Raw genomic sequence first — 26871 nt, forward strand, 5'->3', positions numbered from 1 at the left:
GAATGTGGGAACAGAGTGGCAGGGGTCACCTGATGTCACCTGCTTATTTCATAACTGGGAGACCTGAGATGCAGATGGGAAGGGACATGCCCAGTATCACACAGGGTGGGCCTAGCGAGGCCTTTTAGTTCCAGAGAACAATCCAGGCATCTTCCATATTGGCCATATTCCCTGCCCCTGAGTCCACCTGGGGCTCTGAGGCCGGGGCCTGTGCGTATCAGGAACCCCTCTCCTTCCTCCGACCACAGGAGACCAGCGCAGCATTGGAGTCACCGAGGCCAGCAGCCTCCTGGGGGGCTCACCACGGCGTCCGTGTGGCCGGAAGGGCTCCCCGTACCACACGGGGCAGCTGCACCCTGCAGTGCGGGTGGCCGACCTCCTGCAACACATCAACCAGATGAAGACAGCCGAGGGCTATGGCTTCAAGCAGGAGTACGAGGTGCATGCACGGCCCCCGTCCACCAGGACCCCTGCCCTGGCCTCCCTGGTCCTCTTCACTGTGGATCCTGACTCTCTCCATCCTCAGCCCAGCCCTGGCTGGACCCCTACTCTGACAGTCTCCAAATCAACCTAATTCTTTTGACCTTGACCTTGACCCTCATCCTAATTGGAAGTCTGACCTTAAATCTCATCTCCCTCTTGGTCCTGACTGTGATCCTTATCCTTCCTCTGATCCGAACCTGGCTGTCCTCACTGAGGTTGGCCTAGCTCCAGCCTGAGGGACTGTCATCCCGAGCTCCATGTGAACCCTGCCTTGGATCTCAGCCTCCTTCCATCTGGACGACGGCACCATCCGCACCCTACCCTTCACCTTTGCCTTCTTCCCAACTCAAATCTGGATTTGGCCCTTGTTCTGAGCCTGACTTGCTTTCTGCACTGTCTGAACTCCAGCCCTTCCCCCTCCTGCCTCCTTTCCCTTGCTCCCACACTCCTTGGTTTTGAACCTCATCCTCGCTGATGAAAGGACCTCACGCTCCAAGTGCAGCCCTGAGCTTGGCCCTCATCATGACCCCACTCCATCCTCCCTGTTGAGGAACAGGGGTCCTGCGAGGCTCGGGGGGTCCTCCACTCCCACTGACAGCCATCTTCCCTATTGGCAGAGCTTCTTTGAGGGCTGGGATGCCACCAAGAAGAAGGACAAGCTGAAGGGAGGCCGGCAGGAGCCTGTGCCTGCCTGTGAGTCCTGGGGGGGAGCTGGGGGGGAGGGAGCTGGAAGGGGAGCATGGCCAGGGGGAGCCCTGGGGCACTGGTGGAGGTGGTAGTGATCTCGGCCTCCACTTACAAGGGCCTGATACAGCGCTGAGCACTACTCCTGTCACCTCACTCGTCCCTCCCAGTTACCCTGTGAAGTGGGGGACAATATAATTCTCCTTTTACAGGAAACTGAGGCTTGGGGGGTTAAGACCTGCTCAGGCTTGGGCTGGCCGTATACCCCTTGGGCCTCCTTGACTCCACACCACAGCCTAGACTCTAACCTCTGGCCTGTCCTGCACACCCTTCCCGAACCTGCTGATCGGATCTGATCCCCTAGATGACCTGGCTGCCCAGGGGTATTTCCCCCTGCCCCGGCTCTGGGCTCCAGGCACAGCCCCGTCCACCTGCTCTGTTTACAGATGACCGGCACCGCGTGAAGCTCCACCCGATGCTGGGAGACCCCAGTGCCGACTACATTAATGCCAACTACATCGACGTGAGTGCCTTGCCCCTGTCCTTGCTCCTGGCCTGGCCCTGCACACTTCTGGCTGACTGTCCAGGCAGGACAGAAATCTGTCGGGGTTCAGACAGCTGAGTTATGAGCACCCCTGTCTCCAGCGCTCTGCTCGGGAGCTCAGAGGAGGGGGAGGATAGAGGGAGGCAGCCTTCAGGACGGCCCCCTGCAGGCTGGAGTTGGCCTGAGAGATGGCAGACCGTGAGACCGAGGGGTGAGGAGGAAGGGTCCCTTCTTGCTGAGGGCCCAAGAGCTTGGGGGTGGGATTCTCACGAGGCACAGTGAGGCTGAAGAGGTAAGCGGGGGCTGGATGGTGGAGGCCTCCAGGGGCAGGCTAAGGAGTTGAACTTTTTCCTAGGGATGCCAGGGAGTTGTGAAAAGTGTTTTGCTGATAATCAAAGTGATATTTAAAGAACTGTAGGTCAGGCTAGGAGCTTCAGCTCAGTGGTAGAGTGCTTGCCTAGCATGTACAAGGCTCTGCGTTCCATCCAACCCCACAAAATAAAGAAATAAAAGAACAGTAATGCATGTTGATTGAGGATGTACTAGGTGCCAAGCACTTTATATTCAATGTTACATTTTATATGACACCTACAATCACACTACAACGTAGTTAGTTTCGTGATCTCCCTTTATAGGTGACCAAAGTAGGATTCAAAGAGGTGAAACTGCTGGTCCTAGGTCACACAGCTAGTGAGTGCTAAAGAAAGAACTGAACTCAGCGTCTCTGTGTAGTTGGAACTTGCTGGATTAGAGGGAAGAGCCAGAGACAGGGCGGGCAGCCAGGAGTCCTGACCATGGGTGCCCTGAGTCTCCTCTGTGGGTATGGCTGAGGGAGGTAATGGGGGAGGCCCAGGGACTCTAATCAGGCTCCCCCTGCAGCAAACCAAGCTTGTGAGAGCACTATTTATTCATTTATGGAAATATACAGAATATATTTTGAGTACCTGAGCACCAGGGGTACAGATGTGAATCAGACAGGCGCAGTCCCTGTGGTCCTTGAACATGCATGTTCTAGTGGGGGAGGCCAGTGAACAGACAAGTACAATAACTTCAGATTGGATGGTGAGTACAGGCCAGAAGAGAGGAAGGCCTTTCCCAGGGGCAGGCTGCGTGGAGGAAGCCCGGCTGGAGCTCCTCTGGGCGGCTAGAGCGGAATCCCAGGCAGGGAGCATGAGAACGAGGCCCAAGGAGCAGAGTGTCATGGAAGCCGAGGTAGTTGGGACTCGAGACACCGTCTCTCCTCTCCCTCTTCTGTCTTCCTCCTGGGGTCAGACGGGCCACCCTTTGCTTCCCAGAATCCCTTGCCTTCTCCCCATCTCCTAGCCTGTCCCTGGGCTGGGAAAAGTGCGGGGCCTGACCTGGCAGATGTGGGCAGCTTCGATAACAGAGAGCCTGTCCTCAGCCATGTCAGGGTCCCAGCTGGCTTCTCTTGGGCCCTAGCAGGGACATGCCACTCCCACCTCTCTGGCCCAGCCTGGCCCACCCATCTCTGCTCTGCCTCTCCTGCTCACGTAGACCTTTCTGGCCACTCCTGTGCCGGCCGGGCCCACCTTCTCTGCCTCTGGCCTAACATCTGTCTCTTTTGCTTTGTCTTGTTCCCTCACTGGAATCATTAAGATTCGGATAAACCGAGAAGTAAGTATCTCCCCCTCCTCCTGCTTCTCCTCCTGTCTGTCTGACTGGCTGTATCTCAGACTTTGTCTCTGGCTCTCTCTCCCCGCTCCTTCCCCTCTCCTTGTGTGCCCAGCACCAGTGTCCACTTCAGCCGCCTCGCCAGGGGTGGCCCAGGGCTAAAGACAGCCAGAGGATCCCTGTTGTAAGCAGCTCCTCCCCTCCTCCCCCACTTTGAGATAGGCAGCAGTATTGGGGTACTTCACCTGGCCCTCTGCTCTGGCCACCCCTGTCTGTCACCTTTGTCCTCAACCCTGTCCTCTATTCCCCATGAACCTTGCTGGCTGTACCTTCTGCAGGGCCCTTGAGAGAGGGGGATGGGGGAAGCTACCCTGGGTGGTCTTGTCTCTGCTACTTAGGGGTCAGGGTCTTTAGACCGTTCCTGTTCAGTCCCCCTAAAACTAGATTCCTGAGCGCTCAAACCCTGCCATGATCAGTTTGTGTAAAACTCAACTCCAACCAGTTAACCGTCAATGTTGCCCAGTTGGAATGTTTTTTTAGGGGAGTGGTTGGGTATTCATTAAAAAAAATTGTACCATCTTCTTTTGAAGAATTAAAACCCTGATTCATCAAGGGAGCCTCTGATTTTATTTTTAATTCATATATTCTATTTTCATTATATTTAATGATTGGGATTCTTTGCTATTTTGAGGATACCTCTTCTATTTTCCTTTAAAAAACACATTTCTTGCTTTTTTTTTTTTTTAATCATTGCTAACATTCTGCTTGTTATCAGACTTTCAGACGATGTGGAGAGACTGACATAGAAAGTGAAAGGTCCCCACAGTCACATTTGGCAGAGATGATCGATTATCCCAGATGTACCCCTTATTTTAAGTGCAGTCACAAAGTTGGTTTGTAAAATTCTCCAATTTGGAAGAAGGATTAGGCTCACAAAAGGTGGTGGCTTTGAGGACTGTGGGCGCGCCCTGCGGTGGACTGCTTGCCCCATTCTGTCCCTTGTTGTCAGACCCTTGGGAGACTTAGCTTAGTTCATCTTGCAATGCCAGTTTGCAACTGACTGGGTACCTGCTATGTGCCAGGCACTTTAAATACATGTTTTACCTTTACTGCACTCTGTGAGGTGGGGACCCTATTGACGAGCATTTGACAGATGGAAAAAGTGACTTTCTCAAAGCCAAAAACCAACCTTATCCCTCACACCACACTGTTTGTTGTTGTTGTTTTTAACCCAGGGTTGCTTACCATCGAGCCATATCCCCAGCCCTTTTTATTTTATTTTTTTCATACTGGGGATTGAACTCGGGGGCACTTGACCACTGAGCCACCTCCCCAGCCCTATTTTGTATTTTATTTAGAGACAGGGTCTCACTGAGTTGCTTAGTGCCTCTCCATTGCTGAGCTGGCCTTGAACTTGCAATCCTCTTGCCTCAGCCTCCTGAGCCTTTGGGATTCCAGGCACGTGCCCTGCACCTGGCCAGCTGTTTTTATTTTGAGACAGGGTCTCACTAAATTGCTTAGGGCCTCATGTTTAGTTGCTGAGGCTGGCTTTGAACTTGTAACCTTCCTGCCTCAGCCTCCCAAGTCTCTGGGATTACAGGCGTGTACCACCATATCTGGTCACACTGCAGTTCTTGTTCTTTGGGGAGCATTGGGATGCCAGGGGTTCTTGCCTATAATGCGGACAAGTGTCCCTCAGACTCCAGCAAGGGTTCAGGTGTGTGACTAGGAGAGGTTCCCAGGCCCTGCGCATCTTCCTGGAGCATGGGGTGGGTGCTCTCTAATGCTGGTCTCTAAGGTGGGTTGGTGCGAGGTATTCTACTCAGCCTCCTTTAAAATTTGATAAGTTTAAACTTCCACGTGTGTCCTCTCTGTCACATAATGGTGCAATAGTATACATGTGTTTAAAAAGATAATGTGCAGGGCTGGGGATGTGGCTCAGTGGCAGAGCACTTGCCTTGCATGTATGAGGCCCTGGGTTCCATCCTCAGCACCACATAAAAACAAATAAATAAAATAAAGGCATTGTGTCCAACTACAACTAAAATTTTTTTTTTTAAAAGATAATGTGCAGAGGGGCTGGGGATGTGGCTCAAGCGGTAGCGCACTTGCCTGGCATGCGTGCGGCCAGGGTTCGATCCTCAGCACCACATATAAAACAAAGATGTTGTGTCCGCTGATGATTAAAAAATAAATATTAAAAAATTCTCTCTCCCCCCTCCCCCTCTCACTCTCTTAAAAAAATAAAGATAATGTGCAGATATGGAGGTTCTTTGCTTAAACACTTGCTTCAAAGTGTGATAAAATGGACCCCTGGACCATGCTTTCTTCAGAATGATGCCTCCAAACATCAAGAGAGAAGGTCCTGGGGGTTCAGCAGAACAGAGCTGAATTGTAGACCAGCTGCTTGTTTATCAAATTGATCTTTTTTTTTTTTTTTTTGGAAGCAGTGCCAGGGATAGAACCCAAGGTCTCGTGCTCTACCCCTGAGCCACATCCCCAGTCCAGTTGGTCAGTTTTAGTTGAGTTCTGTTCCTCTGTTGTCTACTGGCTGGTGCTTGAGCACTGGCCCTGTCCTGGGCCCTGGGGTGCAGTATTCAGAGGTGGCTGAATCTGATGAGGTGTCTGGCCTTGGGGGATTCTTAGGGACCCTGGTTTGAGGTGGGATAGGTTGTTTCCATTTGGCTGGTGCCGAGAGTGGGAGGGCAGCTCCTGGACAGCCCTCATCCTCCTCCACCTGCCTCCTCTGGCCTCTTACAGAAACAGTGGCTTAGAGCGGCAGCAGGAGGGATTTAGGGTAGACCTGGAGAGGCTACCATTGTGAGGACTGAGTGACCCTTTTCAGTACTAGCTACAGCTGGGAACTGGGCCCATTAGACTCCCAGACTTGGATCCTTAGCCCTACAGTAAAGAACCTCCCACTCGAGCAGTTCTTGACATTGACACTGTTGGATCTTCAGGGACACTGCTGGACCTTCACATCAGTAGTAGTAGCATAAGAGCAACTATTCAGTGTGGACTCGGTGCTTGACACAGTGCCAAACACTCAACATCGATTGCTTTATTTTCTCCTCAGGACTGCCCTGGGAGGGAAGTAGTGTGGCCGTTCCACCCTGCGGGTGTGGACTTGGAGGCACACCAGGATGAAGGGCTGTTGGCTTTAGTGCATGCAGCTAGAAAGAGGTGGAGCTGGGATTTGAACCTGGGCAGTCTGGCCCAGGGCTTCTTGGGCCTGGGAAGTCCAGGGGGCCAGAAGAGTTAGTTGCAGGGGGCTGGGGGCGAGGGGGAGCAGGGGCTGAACTTGATGGTTTTCTCTCTCCTGCCCTGCAGTACTTCTTCCCTTTTCTGCTCTGCCTGCACTGGTGCCCTGGGTATCGGGTGGGCTCTCTGTCCCAGAAAGAAGAGGGCCTGTCGGGGACCCTCAGGCTATTGCCCTGGGGCCTCTCCTCAGCCCAGGGCTCTGGAGATGCAGGATGAAGTAGCCCTTGACCTCTCTTTGTTCAGGCTAATGCAGGTGAAGTGCGTAGTATGTAGCCATAAGAGGGTCTCGGAAAAGTTCATTGCCATCATTGCAATTGCTTTTAAAGATCTGAGCATTTTATCTAAGAGCCATTTGCTTCCAAACCTGGAGCCTTCATCAGGTCCCCCTAAGCTGGGTGACTGAGGTGGGGGCGGGGCCTCATGGCTGTGGACCCTCTATCCTGAATGCTCTTTGGGGTCTGGGGTTGATTAGGGCTTCAGGGACTCTGGGAACAGGGCAGAGTCACCTTGAACTTTTTCTCCAAATATCAGCCTCATTTTAAACAGATAACCCCCCCCCCCCATTTTGTGAATTGGGAGACCCTCCAGGCCCACAAGGGAGTCATGTCCTCTCTGGGGGTCACATAGCAAGATGCTGGTGTCCCACTTGTATTCCCTTCCTTGGGGGCAGGAGGACAAGCTCACCCTGTTCAGGAGGCCCTGGCCATGAGCGTGGGCAGTTCCTTAGTGGGGTAGGGGTGCTGCTGGGGGAGAGGAGGAGGGGCTGAGCCTTAGGAGCTGCTCCCTGGGGTCTTACCACACCCTCTTCTGTTGCAGGGTTACCACAGGTCAAACCACTTCATAGCCACACAAGGTACCCGGCCCCTCTGCCCTTGGGCATCTCCGTGTGTTGGAATGCCTGCCTGCCTGCCTTCCCTGGTGACCTGCTTGGCTCCCTGTCTGCTTCCCCATGTGTCTCTGTCCTGTGTCTGATCCCCACTCTCTTTGCCTTGGTCTGTTGGCATCTGTGTCTCAGCCTCTGTCCTCTCTGTGTTCATATCTCCTGATGTGATCAGTTCATCTGTAATTCTGATCCATCTGTCTGTCTCCATGGTGGCATACGTGAAAGGGCTGGGCAGGCCCAGTCCTGGTGGGTGTGGGTTGTGCATCTGGTGTAGTGGCCTCCTGGGTCCCATTTGGCTGAGTCTTATCCCCCTGTCGATTCATCCATCCTTCTTGGAGACTTGCCCCATGGACCAAAGATCTGCCCTCCAGCTCTGCTTCCTGGGTCCCACTCAGCATGATGGGGCTCTCCAGCCAGGCCCTCCCTTGATGCTGCACCCCCCGGGGTCCTCCAGGCATGAGTTGGCAGCTGGTGGGTGTATGTGGGTGAGCATGAAGCCCTCACTGGAGCCCAGAGAGCCTCCTGGCCTGGGGCAGCAGTGCTGGGCAGCAGGCAGACACTTGGCTCAGGGACAGGTACCTCCTGCACCCCCAGGGCCAAAGCCCGAGATGATCTATGACTTCTGGCGCATGGTGTGGCAGGAGCACTGCTCAAGCATCGTCATGATCACCAAGCTGGTGGAGGTGGGCAGGGTAAGCAGGGCTGGGGGTGAACTGGGGTGGGTGGGCCTTGGGGCAGCGAGGGTTCCACTGAGTCCTGTCCTGTGGGGGCTGCAGGTAAAGTGCTCACGATATTGGCCAGAGGACTCAGACATGTACGGGGACATCAAGATCACACTGGTGAAGACGGAGACGCTGGCTGAGTACGTGGTGCGCACCTTTGCCCTGGAGAGGGTGAGTCTCCCCACACCTGTTCTGCAGCCCAGGGAGCGGGAGGGGTGCCCAGGGCAGCACCTGGCAGGAGGCCACCTGCTTTCTGGGAGAATCGTGGGAGATGGAAGGCAACTGTCTTTGCGGGTGGCTCCAAGAGGAGTTTGAGATGATGGAGACAATGAAGACGGTGGCCTGGTGTTGGTCCTACCCTCTGGGGCACTGTGGCCAGCCGGCCACATGTTAGTGCAGCCCTGGAAAGCTCTGTGGCCTAGGTGCTGACCATTAGCTCCATTTTACAGGTAAGGAAATTGAGGCTTAGGTGACTGGCCAGTAAGCCCTGTCCACAGTCCAGTTGTCTGCCCAGTAAAACCCTTAGGGGAGGGACAGTTTCCCCCTTGGAAGGAAGGCCCGAGAGTCAAAATGATCTGGGTTTACACGACAGGCCCGTGTTTTGACCGTGTGGGTGTAAGCATCAGGCAGAGCTCTGTCCAAGTGCTGTGTGACATCTGCCTGTCCATCCTTGGGAAGGTGGCTTCTCCTCCGTGGGCCTCAGTTCCCTCTCTGGTACAGTGGACGTTTATCCTTCCTCTCCAGTACCGAACCTCACCTGTGAACATGAGGAGGCGCTCCCCACAGTGCCTGGCACACGCAGTATCTTTCAGAGGCTGCCAGCGACTGTGACTGTCCTTCCCATTGTCTCCACAGAGGGGCTACTCTGCCCGGCACGAGGTCCGCCAGTTCCACTTCACAGCGTGGCCAGAGCACGGTGTCCCCTACCATGCCACCGGGCTGCTGGCCTTTATCCGGCGAGTGAAGGCCTCCACCCCACCCGATGCCGGGCCCATCGTCATCCACTGCAGGTGGGAGGGCCAGGGCGTCCCAGGAAGGGGCTTGGCGCTGTGCTGGGGTGGGGTGGGGTGGGCAGGCTCAGGGCCCTCAAGAGGGACTGGGCCTGGCTCAGCCTGCTTGGAGACGGGGCAGAAGAGAATAACCCCCTTTATCTTTGAGTTTGGCTCTGAGGTTGGCATCCACATGGGCCCCAAGACCTGTGTGATGCTGAGGAGGTCCTGAGCCCTGAGGGGCCGCAAGGGTGGCACAGCACCAGGCTCAGTCAGTCCAGCCCGCTTCTGCCCATCAGGTGTTCTGGGTTTGCAGGGGCTGAGAGGACTTCGCCCTTCTCCCCCATGCCCAGTGGCCTTGCATGTCCCTGGCTTCCCTCCCTCTTCCCTTCCTAGCTCTTGCCTGGTTGTCTTCCTGTGACCCCGACTGTCCTTCCTCTCTCTGCTCTGTGTCCTTCGTCCCTCCACTAGCCCTTGGGCTTCAGCGAGTCTCCCGAGGCTGCAAATCCATGGCCTCTAGAGCTCATCCTGGCTCCTCTATTTGGATTTTTATCAGCTTCCCCAGTGTCATGACAGACTCTTTCCTGTCCCTGCCCTGCCACCTCCAAGCCAGCTTCTTAGTTTTCTTTAAGATGTCATCTTTAAAATCTAAGACTTTATGGATAGATACTTAAAGCAAAGTATACTTAGATCCCAGATCATTAAATGTACATGGGACGTGGTGAATTTTCACAGACTGAACACACTGGTCACTCCACTCAGGTCAAGAAGCAGAATATCCATAGAAACCAGAGGCCCCTTAACCCAGTTCTAGAATGTACCCGCCTTCCAGAGCCATCACTGGCCTGACTTCTCAGCCCTGGTCTTGTGTTTGAACTTGACATAAACAGAGTCCTGCACAGGTGCTCTTTGCCGACGTCTTCGGTCCATCGCATGTTTGTAGGTTGTATCATTTTCTTCTGGGAGAATCAGCTATGACATATTCGTCCATCCTGCTGTTGCCAGGCCTTTGGGATGGTTGCAGTTTTGAGCTGTTAGGAATAGCGGTGCTGAAATAAAATAGCAGTGCCAAGGACCACCGAGTGCCTGTCTTTTGGTCAAGAAATGCAAGCATTTCTGTGGGATCGTATGTAGGAGTAGAAATTCCGTCTGGGTGAACGTTCAGCTCTAGCAGAATCTGCCAAGTAGTTTTCCCAAGGGGTTGTGCTGACTTAAGGCCCTTCCAGCAGGGGACAGGATAGGGAGTCATTGTATGTCCTCCCTGACACTTCAGTGCCACCATTTTCAGATGTGAAATCTTAGCGTCGTCTTTGTACCTGCTCCCCCTCAGCTCTGGCGCTGGGCACACGGGTCACAGTGATGAACCCAACACAGCCCAGCTCGCAGTGAGCTCCCGGGGGTTAGGGAGGCAGCCACATCCACCATGACTATGTGGCTGGAAGTGTTTTCATGAAGTCAGGAGGCAGATGGCTCCAGAAGCTCAGAAGAATGACACCTGCCTGGAAGCGATGGAGGTTCCACTGAGTATGTGATGGGTGTGAGCTGTGGGGTCTTGAGGGATGTGCAGGAGAGCCGGGGACACCAGGAGGAAAGAACATTCTTGGAGTGAGCTCTGACATCATCTTTGTCTAATTGCCAAGTTGGACTGGCTTCACCTCGGCCTCTCTCTCTCCTTTCCCCTCTGTTCCTTCTCCTGAGGCCCCTCTCCAACTCTGTCCCCTGTCACAAGGCACCAGAGCTCTTCCAGCAGCCTGCTCCCTGGTGCCTCCTTGCTGGGTCATTTTTCTCCCGTCTTTTCCTTGGTCCTGGGTTCCCTTCCCTGATGTGCCCTGGGGCCTCTCTCTCCCCAGCGCTGGCACTGGCCGCACGGGTTGTTACATCGTCCTGGATGTGATGCTGGACATGGCGGAGTGTGAGGGTGTCGTGGACATTTACAACTGCGTGAAGACCCTCTGCTCCCGGCGCGTCAACATGATCCAGACCGAGGTGCGGGGACCCCACCCTGTCCCCACCACTGCCTCTGGGACCTGGATCTCTTACGAGGAGCTCAGGGAGGGGGCATGTGTCTGCAGGTGTCCTTGGGCTCTTCCCTTCCCCAGGTGGTCTGGCGAGGTGAGCTGCGTGCCTCTTAGGATCCCCCAAACTCAGCCCCTGGAGCGGGGTGTGGGGGTCAAACAGCAAAGGGTGCTGCAGTCAGGACATACCCGGGTTTGTGTCCTCACTAGATCTGTGACCTTGGGCTGTCCCCTCACCTCTCAGAGGATCTCCCAGGGTGTTAGGGGGATGCAGTGTGAGATGAGCTCGCAGGTCCGTGAAGGCTGCTTAGGTAGGACTGGACTCCGCCTCAGGGTCCTGCCTCAGCCTCGCGCTCACTGAGGCCCTCTCTCCTGCACATCCCCAGCTTCTGGTCCCCTGCTCGTCTCATGTTCTCATCTGCTGTTCCAGGAGCAGTACATCTTCATCCATGATGCAATCCTGGAGGCCTGCCTGTGTGGGGAGACCACCATCCCTGTCAACGAGTTCAAGGCCACTTACAAGGAGATGATCCGCATTGACCCTCAGAGCAATTCCTCCCAGCTGCGGGAAGAGTTCCAGGTGGGGGGACGGAGGCATGTGTGCGCGTGCTGGGAGGTTCTGAGTATCATAGGCATTGAGGACCAAGCAGGAGGGCCTAGATAGAGACACAGGTGGAGGGGAAGAGTTGGGTTACTAGGAAGGACTCTGAGACAGTGGAGGAGTGGTGCCTCAGCATGGTTAAGAGCTCATGCTTCAAAGTCAGATAAACCTGGGGTCACATCCTGGCTTGACTAGTTGGGTGCTGTGAGTGGTCTTGAACAAGTCACTTCACTTCTTTAAACCTCCAGTTTTTTGCCCAGAGAAGAAAGATAGTTCACATTACCCTTGTAGCATTTGTAGTCATCAGGATTCTTTTGGTTGTGATAAAAATCCAGCTCACTGACTCCTGTAACTGGGGACCCTGAGGGTGGTGTGGATTCAGTTATGGCTGGATCCAGGGGCTCAGACGATGATGTCCTTTGGTCTCTGTCCACTCTTGGTTCTACTCTCCAGTTCTTGGCTTCATTCTCAGACCCACAGCCGGCACTCGGCAGTGCCAGGATCATGTCAGTCTTGTCAGGGACTCTGGAAAAAGACCCCTGTTGCTTCCAACGAAAACCCTAGACCCAACTCTTGTGTTTCCATCCCTGAACTGGGATCAGGAGGTGGAGCACACTGATGGGTCCAGCTTTGGTCGCCTGGTTCTGCCTCCCCATGCTGCATGGCTGAGAGCGGGGAAGGCCTGTCTCCAGAGCAGTCTCTTGGTCCTCAGGCAGGCAGCGAGCCCAGTGTCCTCCCTCTCCAGGGGTCCTGGCAGGTACAGCCGGACCTCATGTGCCAGGTGCCAGTGCTCTAGAGCCACCCGGGTAACCTCACAGGAAATGCTGCTGGCAATTCCTGGGGAAGGGTGTCAAGCTCGAGGATCAAGATAGGGTAGGGTTCCCTGTGAGGGGTCCCCAAACAAGAGAAAGAGGCTGGAGACCCGCAGATCTGGATGCACGAGGCCTGCAGGCAGAGGGGTGAAGAGGCCCAGAGGGGTGGCTTTATTCAGTACCAGGTGCTCAGGACTTGCGTTCTGTGACCAGGGATGGTGGCCACCTCGGCCTGGCACCTGGGTCTGCTATATGGGAGCAGGGATTTCAGGGCCTGTCGCATGGCAGCCCTGCCAGGCCATGCCGATCCTCACTGCTCCTACACACTGGCCTGCTGAGCCGTGCTCTGCCCGGGCTCGGCCTGCTCTCCCTTTTTCCTCCCAGCAGCCCCTGGAAGGAGGCATATTATTTTCCCGTTTTACAGTTGAGGAAAACTGAGGCCGAGGGCTACGGTAGTTGTTGGGGGTTATGTGGACGGCAGGGGGACGGACTCCGCTCTCCAGAGCTCAGCCCTGGCCCTGCCCATCCAGGCCTCCACTCCTGTCCCTTCTCTCTAGACCTCAGTGTCTCCGTCCACCACATGGGGTTAACCGCCCTGCCCAGTGTCCACTCTGCTCTTTGTAGACCCTGAACTCGGTCACACCGCCGCTGGACGTGGAGGAGTGCAGCATCGCGCTGCTGCCCCGGAACCGCGACAAGAACCGCAGCATGGACGTCCTGCCGCCCGACCGCTGCCTGCCCTTCCTCATCTCCACCGACGGGGACCCCAACAACTACATCAACGCAGCCCTGACTGACGTGAGAGCTCGGGGGGTGCGGTGGGCTCTGGAACTCCCTCTCCCAGCAGCGCCTGGAAAGGACCAGGGAGCAGAGGGCGGGCTCTGGTTGGGGGCACCTTCTGCCTATTGAGGGCTCAGGGGGCAGCCCTCCTACCCCTGCTGACCTTCCTCGGGACGTTGTCCAAGCCAGTGACCCCTCAGGTGTTGCTCTCAGCACGCGGGGCTCTGGGTTGTGAAGCCCAGGTTGGGCTGTCTTCAGGATCCAGCCCTCAGGGGCCTTGGCTGGGGAGGCCTTGAAGGTTTGGGGCTGGACTGGGAACCCGAAGCTGGGAGCTGGGAGAGTGTGTCCTGCAAGGTGCAGCTGGACCCTGCTCCTGGTCTGCAGTGGGGACGCGCTCCCTGGTCCTACCTGGCAGTGTGGTCTGAGGGCTCGGGAACCATTTAGAAGTCCTTTTTCTTGCCCCGCCACCCCCACTCAGGGGGCTGCACCTCCTTTACTGTGTGTTGCAAGCAGAGTGGGAGATGGGTGCTGGGGCTCCAGGGGCTGGGGATGCCGAGGGGAGGAGCCCGTGAGTTCCACCTGTGTTCTTCTCCATGGCTGGAGCCAGCCGAGGTGTTGAGTCAGGTGTCAGAGTCAGGTGTTGCAGATGAGACCAGAGAACGTGGCTTCACGTTTGTCACGTGGGCTGGGTGTGCCCTTGCCTGTCAGCCTGTCCTCGGCTGTACACACACAGGCCACCCCTCCCATTAGGGACAGGCCATCATGTTTGCAGGGGTCAGTGGCCATGTCATGTCTTCCGAGAGGAGGGTTTGCTCACAAACCGGCCTCGGGAGGAGTGAGCAAAGGGGGGCCACCCAGACATGGAGACCAGATTTGGGGAGCAGAGGGTCCCCTGCAGGCCCAGGGAAGTGTGCTCTTGATTGCATGGTCCCTCAGCAGGGACAGTACGGGGCATGGTGGCCTTCTCTCATGAGGGCAAGTCCCGCCCTGTGGCTCAGGGTTTCCTGGTGTGAGCTGAAGGGGAGGGGAGAAGCCCGACCACTGACCACCTGGCAGCCAAAGAAATGAGAGATGTGGAGAGGCCTGGAAGTCACTGTCACTCAGGCTGGTGCAGCGATGGGTGTCTGTGCCTGCTGAGGGGTCCTGGAGAGGTGACGTAGTTTTGGATGCGGACTTAGGAGCCCTGTGGATGGTCTCCCATCCCTTCTTTGGCCTCATCTGCATGTTTGGGGGCTGGAAAGGAGGTTCTCTGAGAGTCCTGGGTTTCTGAGCGGGGCAGGGTCATATTGCAGCTCCCTGGTCCTGGGTGAGAATGGTGCCTTGAGATGGAGAAGCTGCTGACACAGCCCTGCCCCGACCTAGAGTCACTGATGCCTCAGCCAGTGTGAGTGCCTGGCCCAGGAGCCCGGAGGCCTTGATTCTTGGATTGCATTGGGCCTGTCTGGGGATCCGCCTGGATCTGTGCGGTGGTCAAGTCTTCAAGGAGCCCCAAGGGCACCCAGGCCTGGTTTTGGAGTCTGGTTGGGGCTGTCCTTGAGGAGCTGCTGTTTAGTGAGCTTTCAGAAAGTCCTAGGACATGGGGCTGGGGATGTGGCTCAAGCGGTAGCGCGCTCGCCTGCCATGCATGCGGCCCGGGTTCGATCCTCAGCACCGCATACCAACAAAGATGTTGTGTCTGCCGAGAACTAAAATAAATAAATAAATATTTAAAAAAAAAAGAAAGTCCTAGGACAGGCAGCTGGTGCTCTGGGGAGGGGGGTCTTCTTTCTCTGTTGGCCCCGTGCAGGGTTACACAGAGCAGATCAAAGTTTGCTCAGGATCAAGGCCAGAAGAATCCAGACAGGGCAAGGGTCCTAGGAGGAGGGCTGGGGTCAGAAGACTGTAGGAGAGGAGCTCAGGAGAGGGAGGGGGACATGTCACAGGATGGGGCAAGGCAGGACATTAGGGGACACTTGAGTCTGGAGCTCTGGTGGGGAGAAGGCTAGGTGCCAGCTCATCCTACAAGGTGAGGTCAGGAGCAGGGTACAGAGTCAGTGCCTGTCCCAGCCTGGAGAGCCAGAGTTGAGATCTCAGGCCATGGAGTCGGTCTAGAGATTCATTTATTCAGAAATATTTATTGAACCCCCAGATGTGTGTGCAATCTCTGTTCTCTTGACCCTTGCATTGGCGGGGCAGGACAATCAGTAAATGAATATACAGTGGAACGTCATGCACTGGAACTTTCTAAGAGAACACCAGGCAGGAGCATTGAATGTTGGTTTGTGTGTGTGAGCGTTTTTGAAGAGGTGGTGAGGGAGGGCTTCTTTGAAGAGGTGAGTTCAGCAGAGACCAGAAAGAAATGAGGGAGAGCCATGCAGACATTTGGGAAATCGGATGAGGCAGCAGGTACAGACGCTGAGGCCGGGCCAGCTGGCTCCACCCTGGGGACTGGTTGCTGTTTTCGTTTGTGGGGGGTCTGGGCACTAGAGGCCTGGGGCCCACCTGTCAGTTCAGGCCTCAGTGTGCCGGGCAGCCTCTGATGTGGTCACTGCAGATGCGGGAAGATGGCCTATGGCAGAGCTCAGCCCACTCCAGGGGCCGTGTACCGCCCACTGAGTGCTGGTGTCCCTGCAGAGCTATACGCGGAGTGCAGCCTTCATCGTGACCCTGCACCCGCTGCAGAGTACCACCCCTGACTTCTGGCGCCTGGTCTACGACTACGGGTGCACCTCCATCGTCATGCTCAACCAGCTGAACCAGTCCAACTCCGCCTGGGTGAGGGCCCCCGCTGGCCAAGGCCTTCATGGGTTCAAGGTCACAGTCCCCCAAATCAAGAGTTGGGGCCCAGCTGCACCACATGTTGTTGTGTGACCTCAGTTCAGTCATACTCTGTCCTAGAGCCTCTGTTTCCTTGTCTGTAAAACAGGGGTGTCAGACTGGAGCAAAACAGCTGCCTTTTATGGAGCACCCGCAGTAAGTGCAGACTCTGCTTTGCACTTATGGTCTCATTTATGACCGACAATGACCTTGGGGTGTGGATATCTCCAAGGTCACATAACTGGGAGCTGTGCCTCCCATGCTGCCTCCTTCAGAGGTTTTTCCAGGAACTTTATCAGTATCTCAACTAAACTGTCAGACAGGGGGCCTTTGGCTAGAGTAAAATTCAAGCCTCCGATTTCTTGATGGTTTGACCTATAGTCACTTAATTTACCTCTTTGAGCCTTAGTTTCGTTCTCTGTAAAATGGAGACCATCACAGGAGCTTTTATTACAGGGCACTGTGCTGTGTCTGCCTGTGTGGGTATGCTGAATGGGGCAGGGATGAATATGAACAGGTTGATTCTGAGGTTGGCCAGACACTGGCTTGGTGATCTCAGCCTGGTGATGGCCCCTTTAACTCTCCCCATTTCCTTTTGGTCCTCCCAGGGCTGGAGCCTCCTTAAGTACAGATGTCCAGTCTTCTTACCTGGTTTGATCACATGCCCTAGGACTTTGGACCTCCTTACACTCCCCACTTTCTGCCCCAGGATGTCAGGAAGATTTTTTTGTAAAATAAGCACAATGACCTCCTACTGATGATGTGGAGGAAGACTGTAGCTGGCTGTCCCCGTCAAGGTACTGGGGATTAAACCCAGGCACATGCTAGGCAAGTGTTTTACTACTGAGCTACACCCGCTGCCATTTTATTTTATTTTATTTTTTTGAGACAGGGTTTTACTAAGTTGCCCAGCCTGGCCTCCAAATTACCATCCTCCTGCCTCAGCCCCCTGAGTAGCTGGGATTACAGGTGTGTGCCACTGTGCTTGGCTAGCTGGGCTCTTTATGAGTCAGGCTCTTGGCTACATGATAGGACCCTGCAGGGAAGGGACCTAGGCCCAGGGTGGGGATCTGGAGAGTCCCAGGTGTGGCAGGGCAGACATCCATCTTTGCCAAGATGGGGGACAGGGACTGAGAGGGACCTCGTAGACTTTGCTCATTGCTCATCAGATGGCTCAGGTATTCAGCCAACTTTTCCCAGGGACAGCTCCCTGCCAGTGGGCAGACAGAGGACTCAGCATTTCCTAGATCTCATGTCCAGGAGGAAGCAGGTAGAGAAACAGATAGTGATGGCCCAGAGGAGAAAGGCTATTGTGGAGCTGGCCTGGGGACAGCGTGTGAGGAGGGCTTCCCAGAGGAGGGCGTGTCCTGGTCAAGATGTGGGGGAAGGGTAGTGTTCTGCAGGTGAAGTGGTGGGAAGAGCCATCTGGGGAGGGAGTAGCACGTGCGAGGAGTTGCTGGGACCCCAGGTGGAGGGCGGAAGGCAGGGTCTGTCTTGGTGGTCAGAGGGAAGCCGATGGAACTTGGAGTGTCATTTGGGATGCATTTAGGGGCTAGCCTCAGTAGTGACAGTATCCTCAGCATCTCTGTCCCTGACACATGCTGAGTATCTGCCACCTGCCAGACATAGCACAGTGCAGAGTGTCCTCATGCTCCTTTCCCATGGTCCTCTTGGTAACCTCATGAGAACGGGTCCTGAGATGGTCCCCGTTTTACAGAGAAGGAAACTGAGGCTCAGGGAGGTAAGTGAACTTAGCCTGGTTTCACAGACAGAAGGGAAGATCCTCTCCTGGGTTCCAGGCAGAGAGGAGCTAGATCCCGGGGCTCCTGGCCGATCCGCCTATATTGTGTGTGTGTGTGTGGGGGGGGGGGTCAGGTGCCTCCCCTGCCTCCAGTCTGTGGTCTGGCGGGGGCAGCTGTGTGGCACCCTGACTCTGTGGGGCCCTGGGGCAGGGGTGGGGTGCTGAGCCCTGTTGCAGCATGAGGGATACCCCACCTCTGTGAGCCGAGGGCAGAGGCAGTGAGAGAGAACCTGAGGGGCTGGTTCTGGGGTGAGCGGGGAGACCTGGGCCTATTCGTGGAAGGTGGCTTCATGTATAGGTGCATGTTTTGCACACATGTGTGTGAGTGTGTGAAGATATAGGGTTCTAGCCACACGGCCATGGGCTCCACTGCCCTGTCTGTGACTGGTTGGTCTTGGCTGATCTGATGTGTCAGTGCTGGACACCTGGGGGCAGGTGTGTGCTGCAGCTGGTGGGTGGGTTGTGGAGAGAGGGGGGACTGGTGAGTCTGGAGTGAGTGGGTGGGCCAGGGTACAGGAGCAAGCAAGGAACCCTGGTGGGGTGGCTGTGGAGGAGTCCTGGCTTGGCTCTACCAGCTCCGCTGTCTCCACACTTGCCCCAGCCCTGCCTGCAGTACTGGCCGGAGCCGGGCCGGCAGCAGTACGGCCTCATGGAGGTGGAGTTCGTGTCCGGCACCGCGGATGAGGACTTGGTGGCCCGAGTGTTCCGGGTGCAGAACATCTCTCGGGTATGTGATCCGAGGAGCCCAAGGGTGAGAATGGGATGAGGGCAGCTGGGGCAGCCTTGAGTGGCCCTCTTGAGGTCACTCATTAGGGGCCCCTGTGACTCCAATGGTCAAATCCCTTTGGCTGGCTGCCCACGCCCCAGCTGCAGGAGGGGCACCTGCTGGTGCGGCACTTCCAGTTCCTGCGCTGGTCTGCCTACCGGGACACGCCTGACTCCAAGAAGGCCTTCCTGCACCTGCTGGCTGAGGTGGACAAGTGGCAGGCTGAGAGTGGGGACGGACGCACCATCGTCCACTGCCTGTGAGTGCCTGTGTGCAGGGACAGGTGGGGGGGGTCAGGGAGCAAGGGCAGAGGTCCAATCTAAGGCCTTAAGGCTGGCACTGGAACCTCTGGGCTCCCAGATGGCCATGGGCTGTCCCCAGCCAGCCAGGTCTGGCACTTTTTTCCCTGGAGGAACCCAGTTTTCAGGTATAGACTTGACCCTGAACAACTGCCCGGTACCTTCTGTGAACATTGGATTTCACCTATTAAGTTTTTTGTCAGAATTTTTCACCTCATGAGATCGAAGCATAGTTTTTTATGCCAGTGGAATTCCAGCCTTTGCTTTCGCAGGCACACAGGCAGTGTCCCCTGCCTCCCCTCCTCTCCCTCCCTCTCTCTCTCTCTCCCTCCTAGTGGTGAGGGGCCAGGTATCCCCTCCCTCCCTCCCTCCCTTCCTCCTTTCCTTCTCATCATGCCCCAATCACAAATCCGTGCAGTGGCTCCATTTAGTCATTTCTTTGCTTCCTGCTTTTACACGTTTCTGGAACTTACCCAGCCCTCCCAGTTCCAGGCCAGGCACACTAAGGGACTGAGTCAGCCTGAGCTGGACCCTCAGGACTTTCAGATCTAGCGGGAGAGAACCCTGGAGAGGGGGCTGAGGCCAATTTGGTCTCCCATCCCCAAGGGACGCCCCACAGGGTGCAGTCTTAGGACAGCGTGGCTGGGGGAAGCCGAGGGTCTGGGGAAGCTGCCTCGTGTGTCTGCGCTGCCCAGCAGTGAACAGGCTTCCCATGTCCATTTTCCATTTTGCTCTCGGTGTCTGCTTGCTGCTCCACTGCCCTTCTCTGTCATTGCCCTTGTGTCTCACTGTCATTCCTTTCCAGTGTGTATGGCCTCCTTTCTCAAGGAATCTGCAGTCCGTTCCTCCTCCAGGATGTATTTTCTGAGATGACATAAAGCTTTAGATGTCATCCCAGACTCTGAGCCGCCTCTTTAACCTGGTCCTGGGGCCACCCTGTGGGCGGTGCCTCTCCCTTCTGTTCCCGTCAGGCCCCGCCCCACCCTTTGCCCCTCCCTCTTTGGATCCTTAGCCACACCCCTCACCTCTGGCGCCTATGGCCCCTCCCCTCTTATTTCCTTAGATCAAACCTTAACCCCTGGGCCCTTTGGCTCCTCCCAGCTCCTGCCCTTGGCCTTCAGCCTCTCTGACACTGCCCCATCTTTTGATTGCCTGGCCTTCTCCCCCCCCCCCCAGCAGGTGCCCAGGCTCCACCCACCCCTGCTCCCAAAGCCCTGCCCCAAACCTTTTGTGTGTGTCTTTTAGAAATGGAGGAGGCCGCAGCGGCACCTTCTGCGCCTGCGCCACGGTCCTGGAGATGATCCGCTGCCACAGCCTGGTGGATGTTTTCTTTGCTGCCAAAACGCTTCGGAACTATAAACCCAATATGGTGGAGACAATGGTGAGGGGCCGCGTGTCCCATGCCCAGCCTCTTCTTTCCTGGTCCGTGCTTGGCCAGGTTCCGAAGCACCCATCCTTCCCTACCTGGTCCCCGCCTTTGGGCCTTGGTCTAGTCCTGCGGTGCCAGAACGTTGTCCCGGTTTTCCCCTTCCCCGGTGGTGGTCCAGGGCTCATGCTTGCCCTCTCCCCAGCACAAGGGAGGGGTCAGCTCATGATCCCTTCTCTCCCTCTCCTCAGGATCAGTACCACTTTTGCTACGATGTGGCCCTGGAGTACCTGGAGGCTCTGGAGTCAAGATAGCGGGGCCTCTGGCCTGGGGCACCCACTGTGCACTCAGGGCCAGGCCCACTGGCAAAGAGGACTTGTCCCCCCAACTCTGCTCAGCCATAGTCCCACAGGGAAAGTGCCGGAGTGGACGCTGGGCCATCTCGATGGCCTCTTCCACGGTGTACAGCGCCTCTCACTGTATCTGTGGGCAGGCTATGGGCCAAGGAGGAGCTGAGCAAGACTTCAGCCCAGCCCCACCTCCAGAGGGTCCTGCAGGCCTGGGCTGAAAGGCCGGGCACAGTGACTGGGGCTCAGAACGGCCAGCTCTGGGAGACCCAGGCCAGGACCCTTGACTGCATACGAGCCCTTGCTAGAGATGAGCGAGGCCTTGCAGAGCGAGTGTCCCAAGCCACAGGAAGAAAGGAGGAGGGTGCGCTGGGCTTGCCCCCTGGAATCCCGTCTGGACCAGCCCCTGAGGGCTCGGCCCTGATTTGCCAGTGGGACACACTGACCATCCTCTTCAGGGGAACTGCCGTGCCCTCCTTCACCCCACTGCCTCCTGCAGCCCTGGGGTATCTTGCTCACCACCCCTCTCCGCTGCTGCTTCCTGACGTGTGCTCTGAGCTTCCCAGAACCAGGATCTGCCCGTGCCTCCCAGCCCCCCTCCCTAAGCCGCCATCTGCAGAGTGAGGTCATCTCAGCCCTCTCTTCCCTTAGCCTTCAGGCCTTCATGGCTCGGTCATGCTCAGCTTGGCCAGTGACCGTCTGCGAGGCTGACCCACAGCCCCTGGGGTTGAGGCCCCTTTGGCTCCTGGTCAGGCTGCTCCCCGGGGCGGGGTGTGCTGGAGCCCAGCTGGTCACATCCCCTAGTTCGGAAGAAGAACTGAATGGAGGATCGATGCTTTTTGTTTCTTTTGTTATTTTTTGATGGGTGGGTGGGAAGGTCTCCTAAAAATGGGGCAGGCCACACCCCCATTCCGTGCCTCAGTCTCCCCATCTGTAAACTGTAGATATGACGACTGACCTACCTCGCAGGGGGCTGTGGGGAGGCATAAGGTGATGTTTGTAAAGCGCTTTGTAAATAAACATGCTCTCTGAATGCCACCCGGCAGCCCTGTGTGTATCTGACCAGACTGGCGCCTGCTCGCCTGCCCCGGGTCTCCCAGTGCAGTGGGGCTCAGAGGCCTGGGGTCTAGTCTGTTCTTAGTTTTTCTCTCCACAATGTGGTGTGGTGTGTTGTGGACCAGGGCGTGGCTCAGGGTTCTTCTACGTGCAGAGGTGGCTCCAGGGCACCCTGGCCACGGTGGCCTCCACCCAGGCCTCTGAAACAGTTCCTCAGACAGTGAGCTTCTTCTGGAGACCCCCCAAGGCCACAGAGCTGCCTGTCACGCCACTGGAGACTTGGTTCTGGGTTCAGTTCTTTCTGGGGCAGCATGAGAGGCTTAGGCTTTGGCATCAGAGAGACAGACCCCACCAGCTGTGAGACCGTAGGTGTAACATGGGGACAGACCTTTTAGGTTGATAGTGATCGAGGGTCTCATATGGTACTAGACATGTTGAGAGGGCTGTTTACAAACACGTGGCAGGGACAGGGACAGAAGAGGAACATCCCTGCTAGGGTTAGGATCACCCAGCTGCCCCAGCCCAGACTTCGGTCTCCCTTACGCACAGAGTGGAAGGAGGAGGGGGCTGGCCAGAAGGGACCTGAGTCACTCCTGATTCCACCGCATACTTGTGTGACTTGGGGCAAGACAGTTCTTGTTTCTGGGCCTCTTTTTTCATATGAAAACTATGATAAATCTGTTCACCCAGACTTTCTGTGGGTCAAAGGATATGACCCCTTCTAAGGACCTCACAATTAAGTTTCCTTTAATCTGAGTTAAAAGTTTATCTGGCAGTTGTGACCCCACTTGGCGAGGGCACAGTCTGACTCCCTTGCCCACATTTTGAACCGTCTTTAAGCTTTACCTCATGAGCCTTCAATGTATGTCACCGATACTGGCCGTGCTTTGACCAATAGAATGTGTCAGAAGTGACAGGGTGTGCATCCTGGATCCCAGGCCTCAAGAGGTGTTGCAGTTTTTGTCTTTGTCCTGGAACACTGCCATGTAAGGAAGCCTGTCTAGCCTACTGGATGGCTTGAGGGCACCTGGAAGAGAAGCAGCCCATCCCATGAATAGTCATTATCAACTGCCAGACTGTGAATGAGGCTGTCACAGACCTTCCGGCCCAGCTGATCCCAGCTGATCTGTCAGGTGAGTGTAGCCACTTGATGAAGCTCAAAGAAACTGCCTGACAACCTCTAGATTTGGGAGAGATAATAAACAATTCCTTTCTTAAGCCATTAAGTTTTGGGATCATTTGTTACGTACCAAATACTAACTGATACATACAGTTAGTTTATACAGCTGGATACAGCTTTACTCTTTGCCCCATTAGTGTGAGCTGCTAAAGGGCAGGGAGTATTCTGTGTTCATCTTGCATATCTGTTATTCTGTGTTCATCTTGCTATATCTATTGCCTAGCAAAGAGGTTGTCTTGGAGCTGGTGCTGGGGAAATGTTAGCATTTGGAGTGAAGGAAGAGGGGGTGTGGGCCTGTCTGCCTGCCTGCCTGACCTCATGTGGCCTTTCAGAGGAGCTGGGGGAGTGGGCTGTGTTGCAAGAGGGCCAGCTCCGGAATCAACAAGCCAGAGTCCCCCCCCAGTCCCCCACCCCACCAACAGAGCAACCTTGCATAGTCCCCTGAACACTGTGCACTAAACATACCTACTCATAGGATTGGTTGTGAGGTCTAGAGATAAAATACTTAAAAAGAGCAAGCATCGTCTCTGGTGACATAATCGGTCCTCAGTGCAGGATAGCTCATGTCATAATACAGATGGTCCCTGATTCAGGATGGTTTGACGTAGGAGTTCTTGACTTTATGATGGTGCAGAAGTGATTTGCATTCAGTGGAAACCATGCTTTGATTTTTTGGCTGTTGATCTTTTCCTGGGCTATTGATAGGCAGCGTGATGCTCATTCCCAAGGCTGGGCAGCAGCAGGAAGCACAGCTCCTACTAGCACATGGTCAGAGGGGGAAGAACTAGTGCGCTCCAGGGTACCGTTGCCCGGCTGTGATGTTTGGTGGGTTAGGTAGACTGAATGCATTTTCAACTTGGGATATTTTCAGTTTACCTTGGATTTTTTGGTACGACACCATTGCTAAGCTGAGGAGCATTTGTGCTAATGTCCATGGATAATAAGAATGATGACCATTACCTTTTGGTGAGTTTTACTGTGTTTCAAAACTTACAGTCTTGATCTCTAACTTAATTCACATGACAACTTTTGTTGTTGTTGTTGTTGTTGTTGAACTCAGGGTGCTTGACCACTGAGCCACATCCCCAGCCCTATTTTTGTATTTCATTTAGACACAAGGTCTCTGTTTAGTGCCTCTCTTTTGCTGAGGCTGGCTTTGAACTTGTGGTGATCCTCCTGTCTCAGCCACCCAAACTGCTGGGATTATAGTATGTGCCACTGTGCCCGGCACACATGACAACTCTTTAAAGTAGGATTTCTGCCTACTATTTTTAGAGATGAGGAAATGGAGGTTCAGGGAGTGAGTTTGCTCGCCCAGGGTCACTTGGCCATTATGTGGCAGAGCTGGGACTTGAACCCATGTTCAGGCTGACTCCAAGCCTGGGTCCTGCCTGGGTGGTGTCCAAAGCCGGAGGATCTCCTCCATGGCTAACCCGAGGCCAGGCGTTGGCTTCCAGATGCTGTGAGATGGTGGCCTTTTGGACAAGGTGCCCTGGAGCACAGAGAGAGGAACGGCTCAGCAGGCTCTGTCCAGTCCCCTGGGGCCGAGCAGGTGAGGGATAGACACCCCTACCTCCCACCTTAGCCCAGATAACAGGGTTTCCCTGGGCACAGCAGGCCGCTGCCGTCCTGCAGGAGCTGAGTTTTCTCTTTATGCCATAATAAATACAGCTGCAGGAGCTGCCAAGGCTATTGTCACTTTGTACGACCTGTGCTGGCCACTGATTGGGACGCGTTATACTTCCAGCTGCCCAGGAGACAGAGTCATGACTTTGAGGGATGCAAAGGCCATTGAAAGCCCTGGTTGAGAGGGGCCTGGCCACTTTTTGTCACTGGATACTTCGCCACTGACCTTGATGGACAGGAGCTTAATGAGCTTTGGCCCTGACACCCCATGCCTGAGGGCATTGCAGAAATCATAGTGTTTCCTGGGCAGACTCAACGGGTCCAGGCCAGGCTGCGTCTCGTGGGTGAGGTGGAAGGAGGGCTTTGGATTTGGTGAACTGCAGAAGCAGCACTTTATTTGGCACTTACAGTGTACTGCCGATCGCTTTGTGAGGTTGTCACCTGTCAGCCCCCAGTGAATTCTGGGAAGGAGATACTGTTTTGACCCGTGTTGCAGGCTGAGGCAGTGTCAGCAGCTGCCCAAGGTCAGAGAGCCACGGAACAGGGGCATCCCAGGAACAGTGGTGGCCAGAGCGAGCTGTGAAAACAGGAGGCCAAAGCCTGCCAGAGGACCTTCCCATGGACTCCAGCTGCTTGGGCCTAGGACTGAGCTCCAGGACCCCTGGGTCTGACCTGGCCTCTGCCCCTCTTGTGGGCTTCTTTGCTCTTGAGGTCTCATCTCTAGTGCTCAGGACTCTGACCACCGCCTGGACACCCTTTGCCAGTATCCACATGGCTGGCTCCTTCCTGGGGTCCAGGTCACAGTGTCCATGTTCCCTCCTGAGATTTCCACCCTGAACGCCCTGGATGGCCCTTCAGCCTCCTCATCCCTGTCACTCAGGGCCTTCCTCCTGTCTGTGCCTCGCTGCTTTCTCCCAGGGGAATTAGCTTTTAGTTTGTTGCCTCCCCCATGAGACTGGGAGCAGCCAGTGTGCTGGGGCCATGTGGATCTTGTCCCAGTGTCTCCTGCACGGGACACAGGATCAGGCACATGCCAGGCACCCAGTGAGTGTTTGATGAATGAATACAAGTTGTAGGGTGGGGACTCCAACTCAGGTCCATTGTGCCCCCAAGCACATCATGATCATGCTTCTGGATGATCCAAGCACTCATGCCAGCCGAGGCCAGGTTCCAATGCCCGTTGGGCTGCCACCATGCTGTGTGGCCTTGAGCAAACCTCTACCTTCTCTGGGGCTCCGTCTCCTGATTAAGTGGGAGTAGGTATTTCAAAGGGGGAGTATTGGGTTCAGCATCCCTCAGTGACATTGGGTCGATGTTGCTATCTGGTGCCCAGGCCACTGGCCTGAGCATCTGCCTTCTGAGCCTCATGAAGTCTTGGGCTTCAAGATATAGGAGCTTTGTGGTCTGGGTTTCAGTTGATGGGCCCGTGCACCTCCTCTGGCAGGTCCTTGAATTACACCCACTGCAGACCTTGTTCCTCATCTTCCTAGAATCCTGAACAGTAGACCTCCCCCAGACCATTTGGCAGGAGGAGACAGGTTTGAGAGAGGCAAGGCAAACCACCTAAAGCCACGTGGCCAGAAAAGAACCAAGACAGGATTCAAACTCATGTCTCTGGACTCCAAGGCCATTTCTCTCAAAATCATTGTGGAAATCCTGGCAGAACGAAACCTGAACCACATTAACTGCTGGAAGTCTGCCTTGTCCGTCAGTCCATCTGCTCTCCTAACACTTGCTAAAGCCGAGCTCAGCCACAAATGCCATAAACAGGCTCAGCGGAGGCCCATAATCACAGAGCCTCCTGGGCTTGGGGCCTGGCACCTTGTCGGCCTTCAGAAAGTGCTGCTTAATGAACGGTTGGATGTCTTGACTGTGCAGATGGTGGGGCGGCCTGACTCAGCGAGCGCCAGGGAGCTGAGAAAGCCTTTTCAAGAAAAATGAAATGTGTCTCAACTCACTTCCCACTTATTCCCAGGGGTGGGAAGAGGGAATCTGTCCAGGAATTTTATTTTCTGTTCATTTGAAAGTGGAACAATGTGGCTTTCTTGAGCTGTGTTGGGTATGTGGCTCTATTTTCTTTTTCAAGAGAGCTGGGGACCATGTTTGCTCCCCAGGGCTCCAGCCCATGACTGCTTCTCCCCCTCCAAGAGGTACAGAAACCCCTGCCCCTCTGGCCTCTTCCCTGATCATCTCTTGGCTCCCTTCCACGTCCACCTCTGTCTTCTCAT

At 55.3% G+C, this 26871-nt stretch overlaps 1 protein-coding gene across 3 annotated transcripts in view; it reads left to right on the top strand.

Moving 5' to 3' along the window:
• Ptpru (protein tyrosine phosphatase receptor type U) overlaps positions 1-21780 on the top strand; it is a 73534-nt gene extending 51754 nt beyond the window's left edge. The window contains exons 16-30 of one of the 3 annotated variants that reach the window (XM_026391699.2): positions 249-439; positions 1101-1176; positions 1614-1690; positions 7421-7457; positions 8082-8179; positions 8264-8380; positions 9065-9219; positions 11049-11184; positions 11644-11793; positions 13251-13424; positions 16020-16160; positions 18605-18730; positions 18871-19028; positions 20314-20449; positions 20686-21780. In XM_026391699.2, coding sequence (XP_026247484.1) covers positions 249-439; positions 1101-1176; positions 1614-1690; positions 7421-7457; positions 8082-8179; positions 8264-8380; positions 9065-9219; positions 11049-11184; positions 11644-11793; positions 13251-13424; positions 16020-16160; positions 18605-18730; positions 18871-19028; positions 20314-20449; positions 20686-20748 — 1835 coding nt within the window. In that variant the 3' untranslated portion in view covers positions 20749-21780. Of the gene's footprint in view, positions 1-248; positions 440-1100; positions 1177-1613; positions 1691-7420; positions 7458-8081; positions 8381-9064; positions 9220-11048; positions 11185-11643; positions 11794-13250; positions 13425-16019; positions 16161-18604; positions 18731-18870; positions 19029-20313; positions 20450-20685 lie in introns of all 3 variants that reach the window. The other 2 variants (XM_026391700.2, XM_026391698.2) reach the window with 2 other exon arrangements.
• Positions 21781-26871: the final 5091 nt, after the last annotated feature.

Source organism: Urocitellus parryii, chromosome 11 (genome assembly GCF_045843805.1).
Source record: "Urocitellus parryii isolate mUroPar1 chromosome 11, mUroPar1.hap1, whole genome shotgun sequence".
NCBI classification, from domain to species: Eukaryota; Metazoa; Chordata; class Mammalia; order Rodentia; family Sciuridae; genus Urocitellus; species Urocitellus parryii.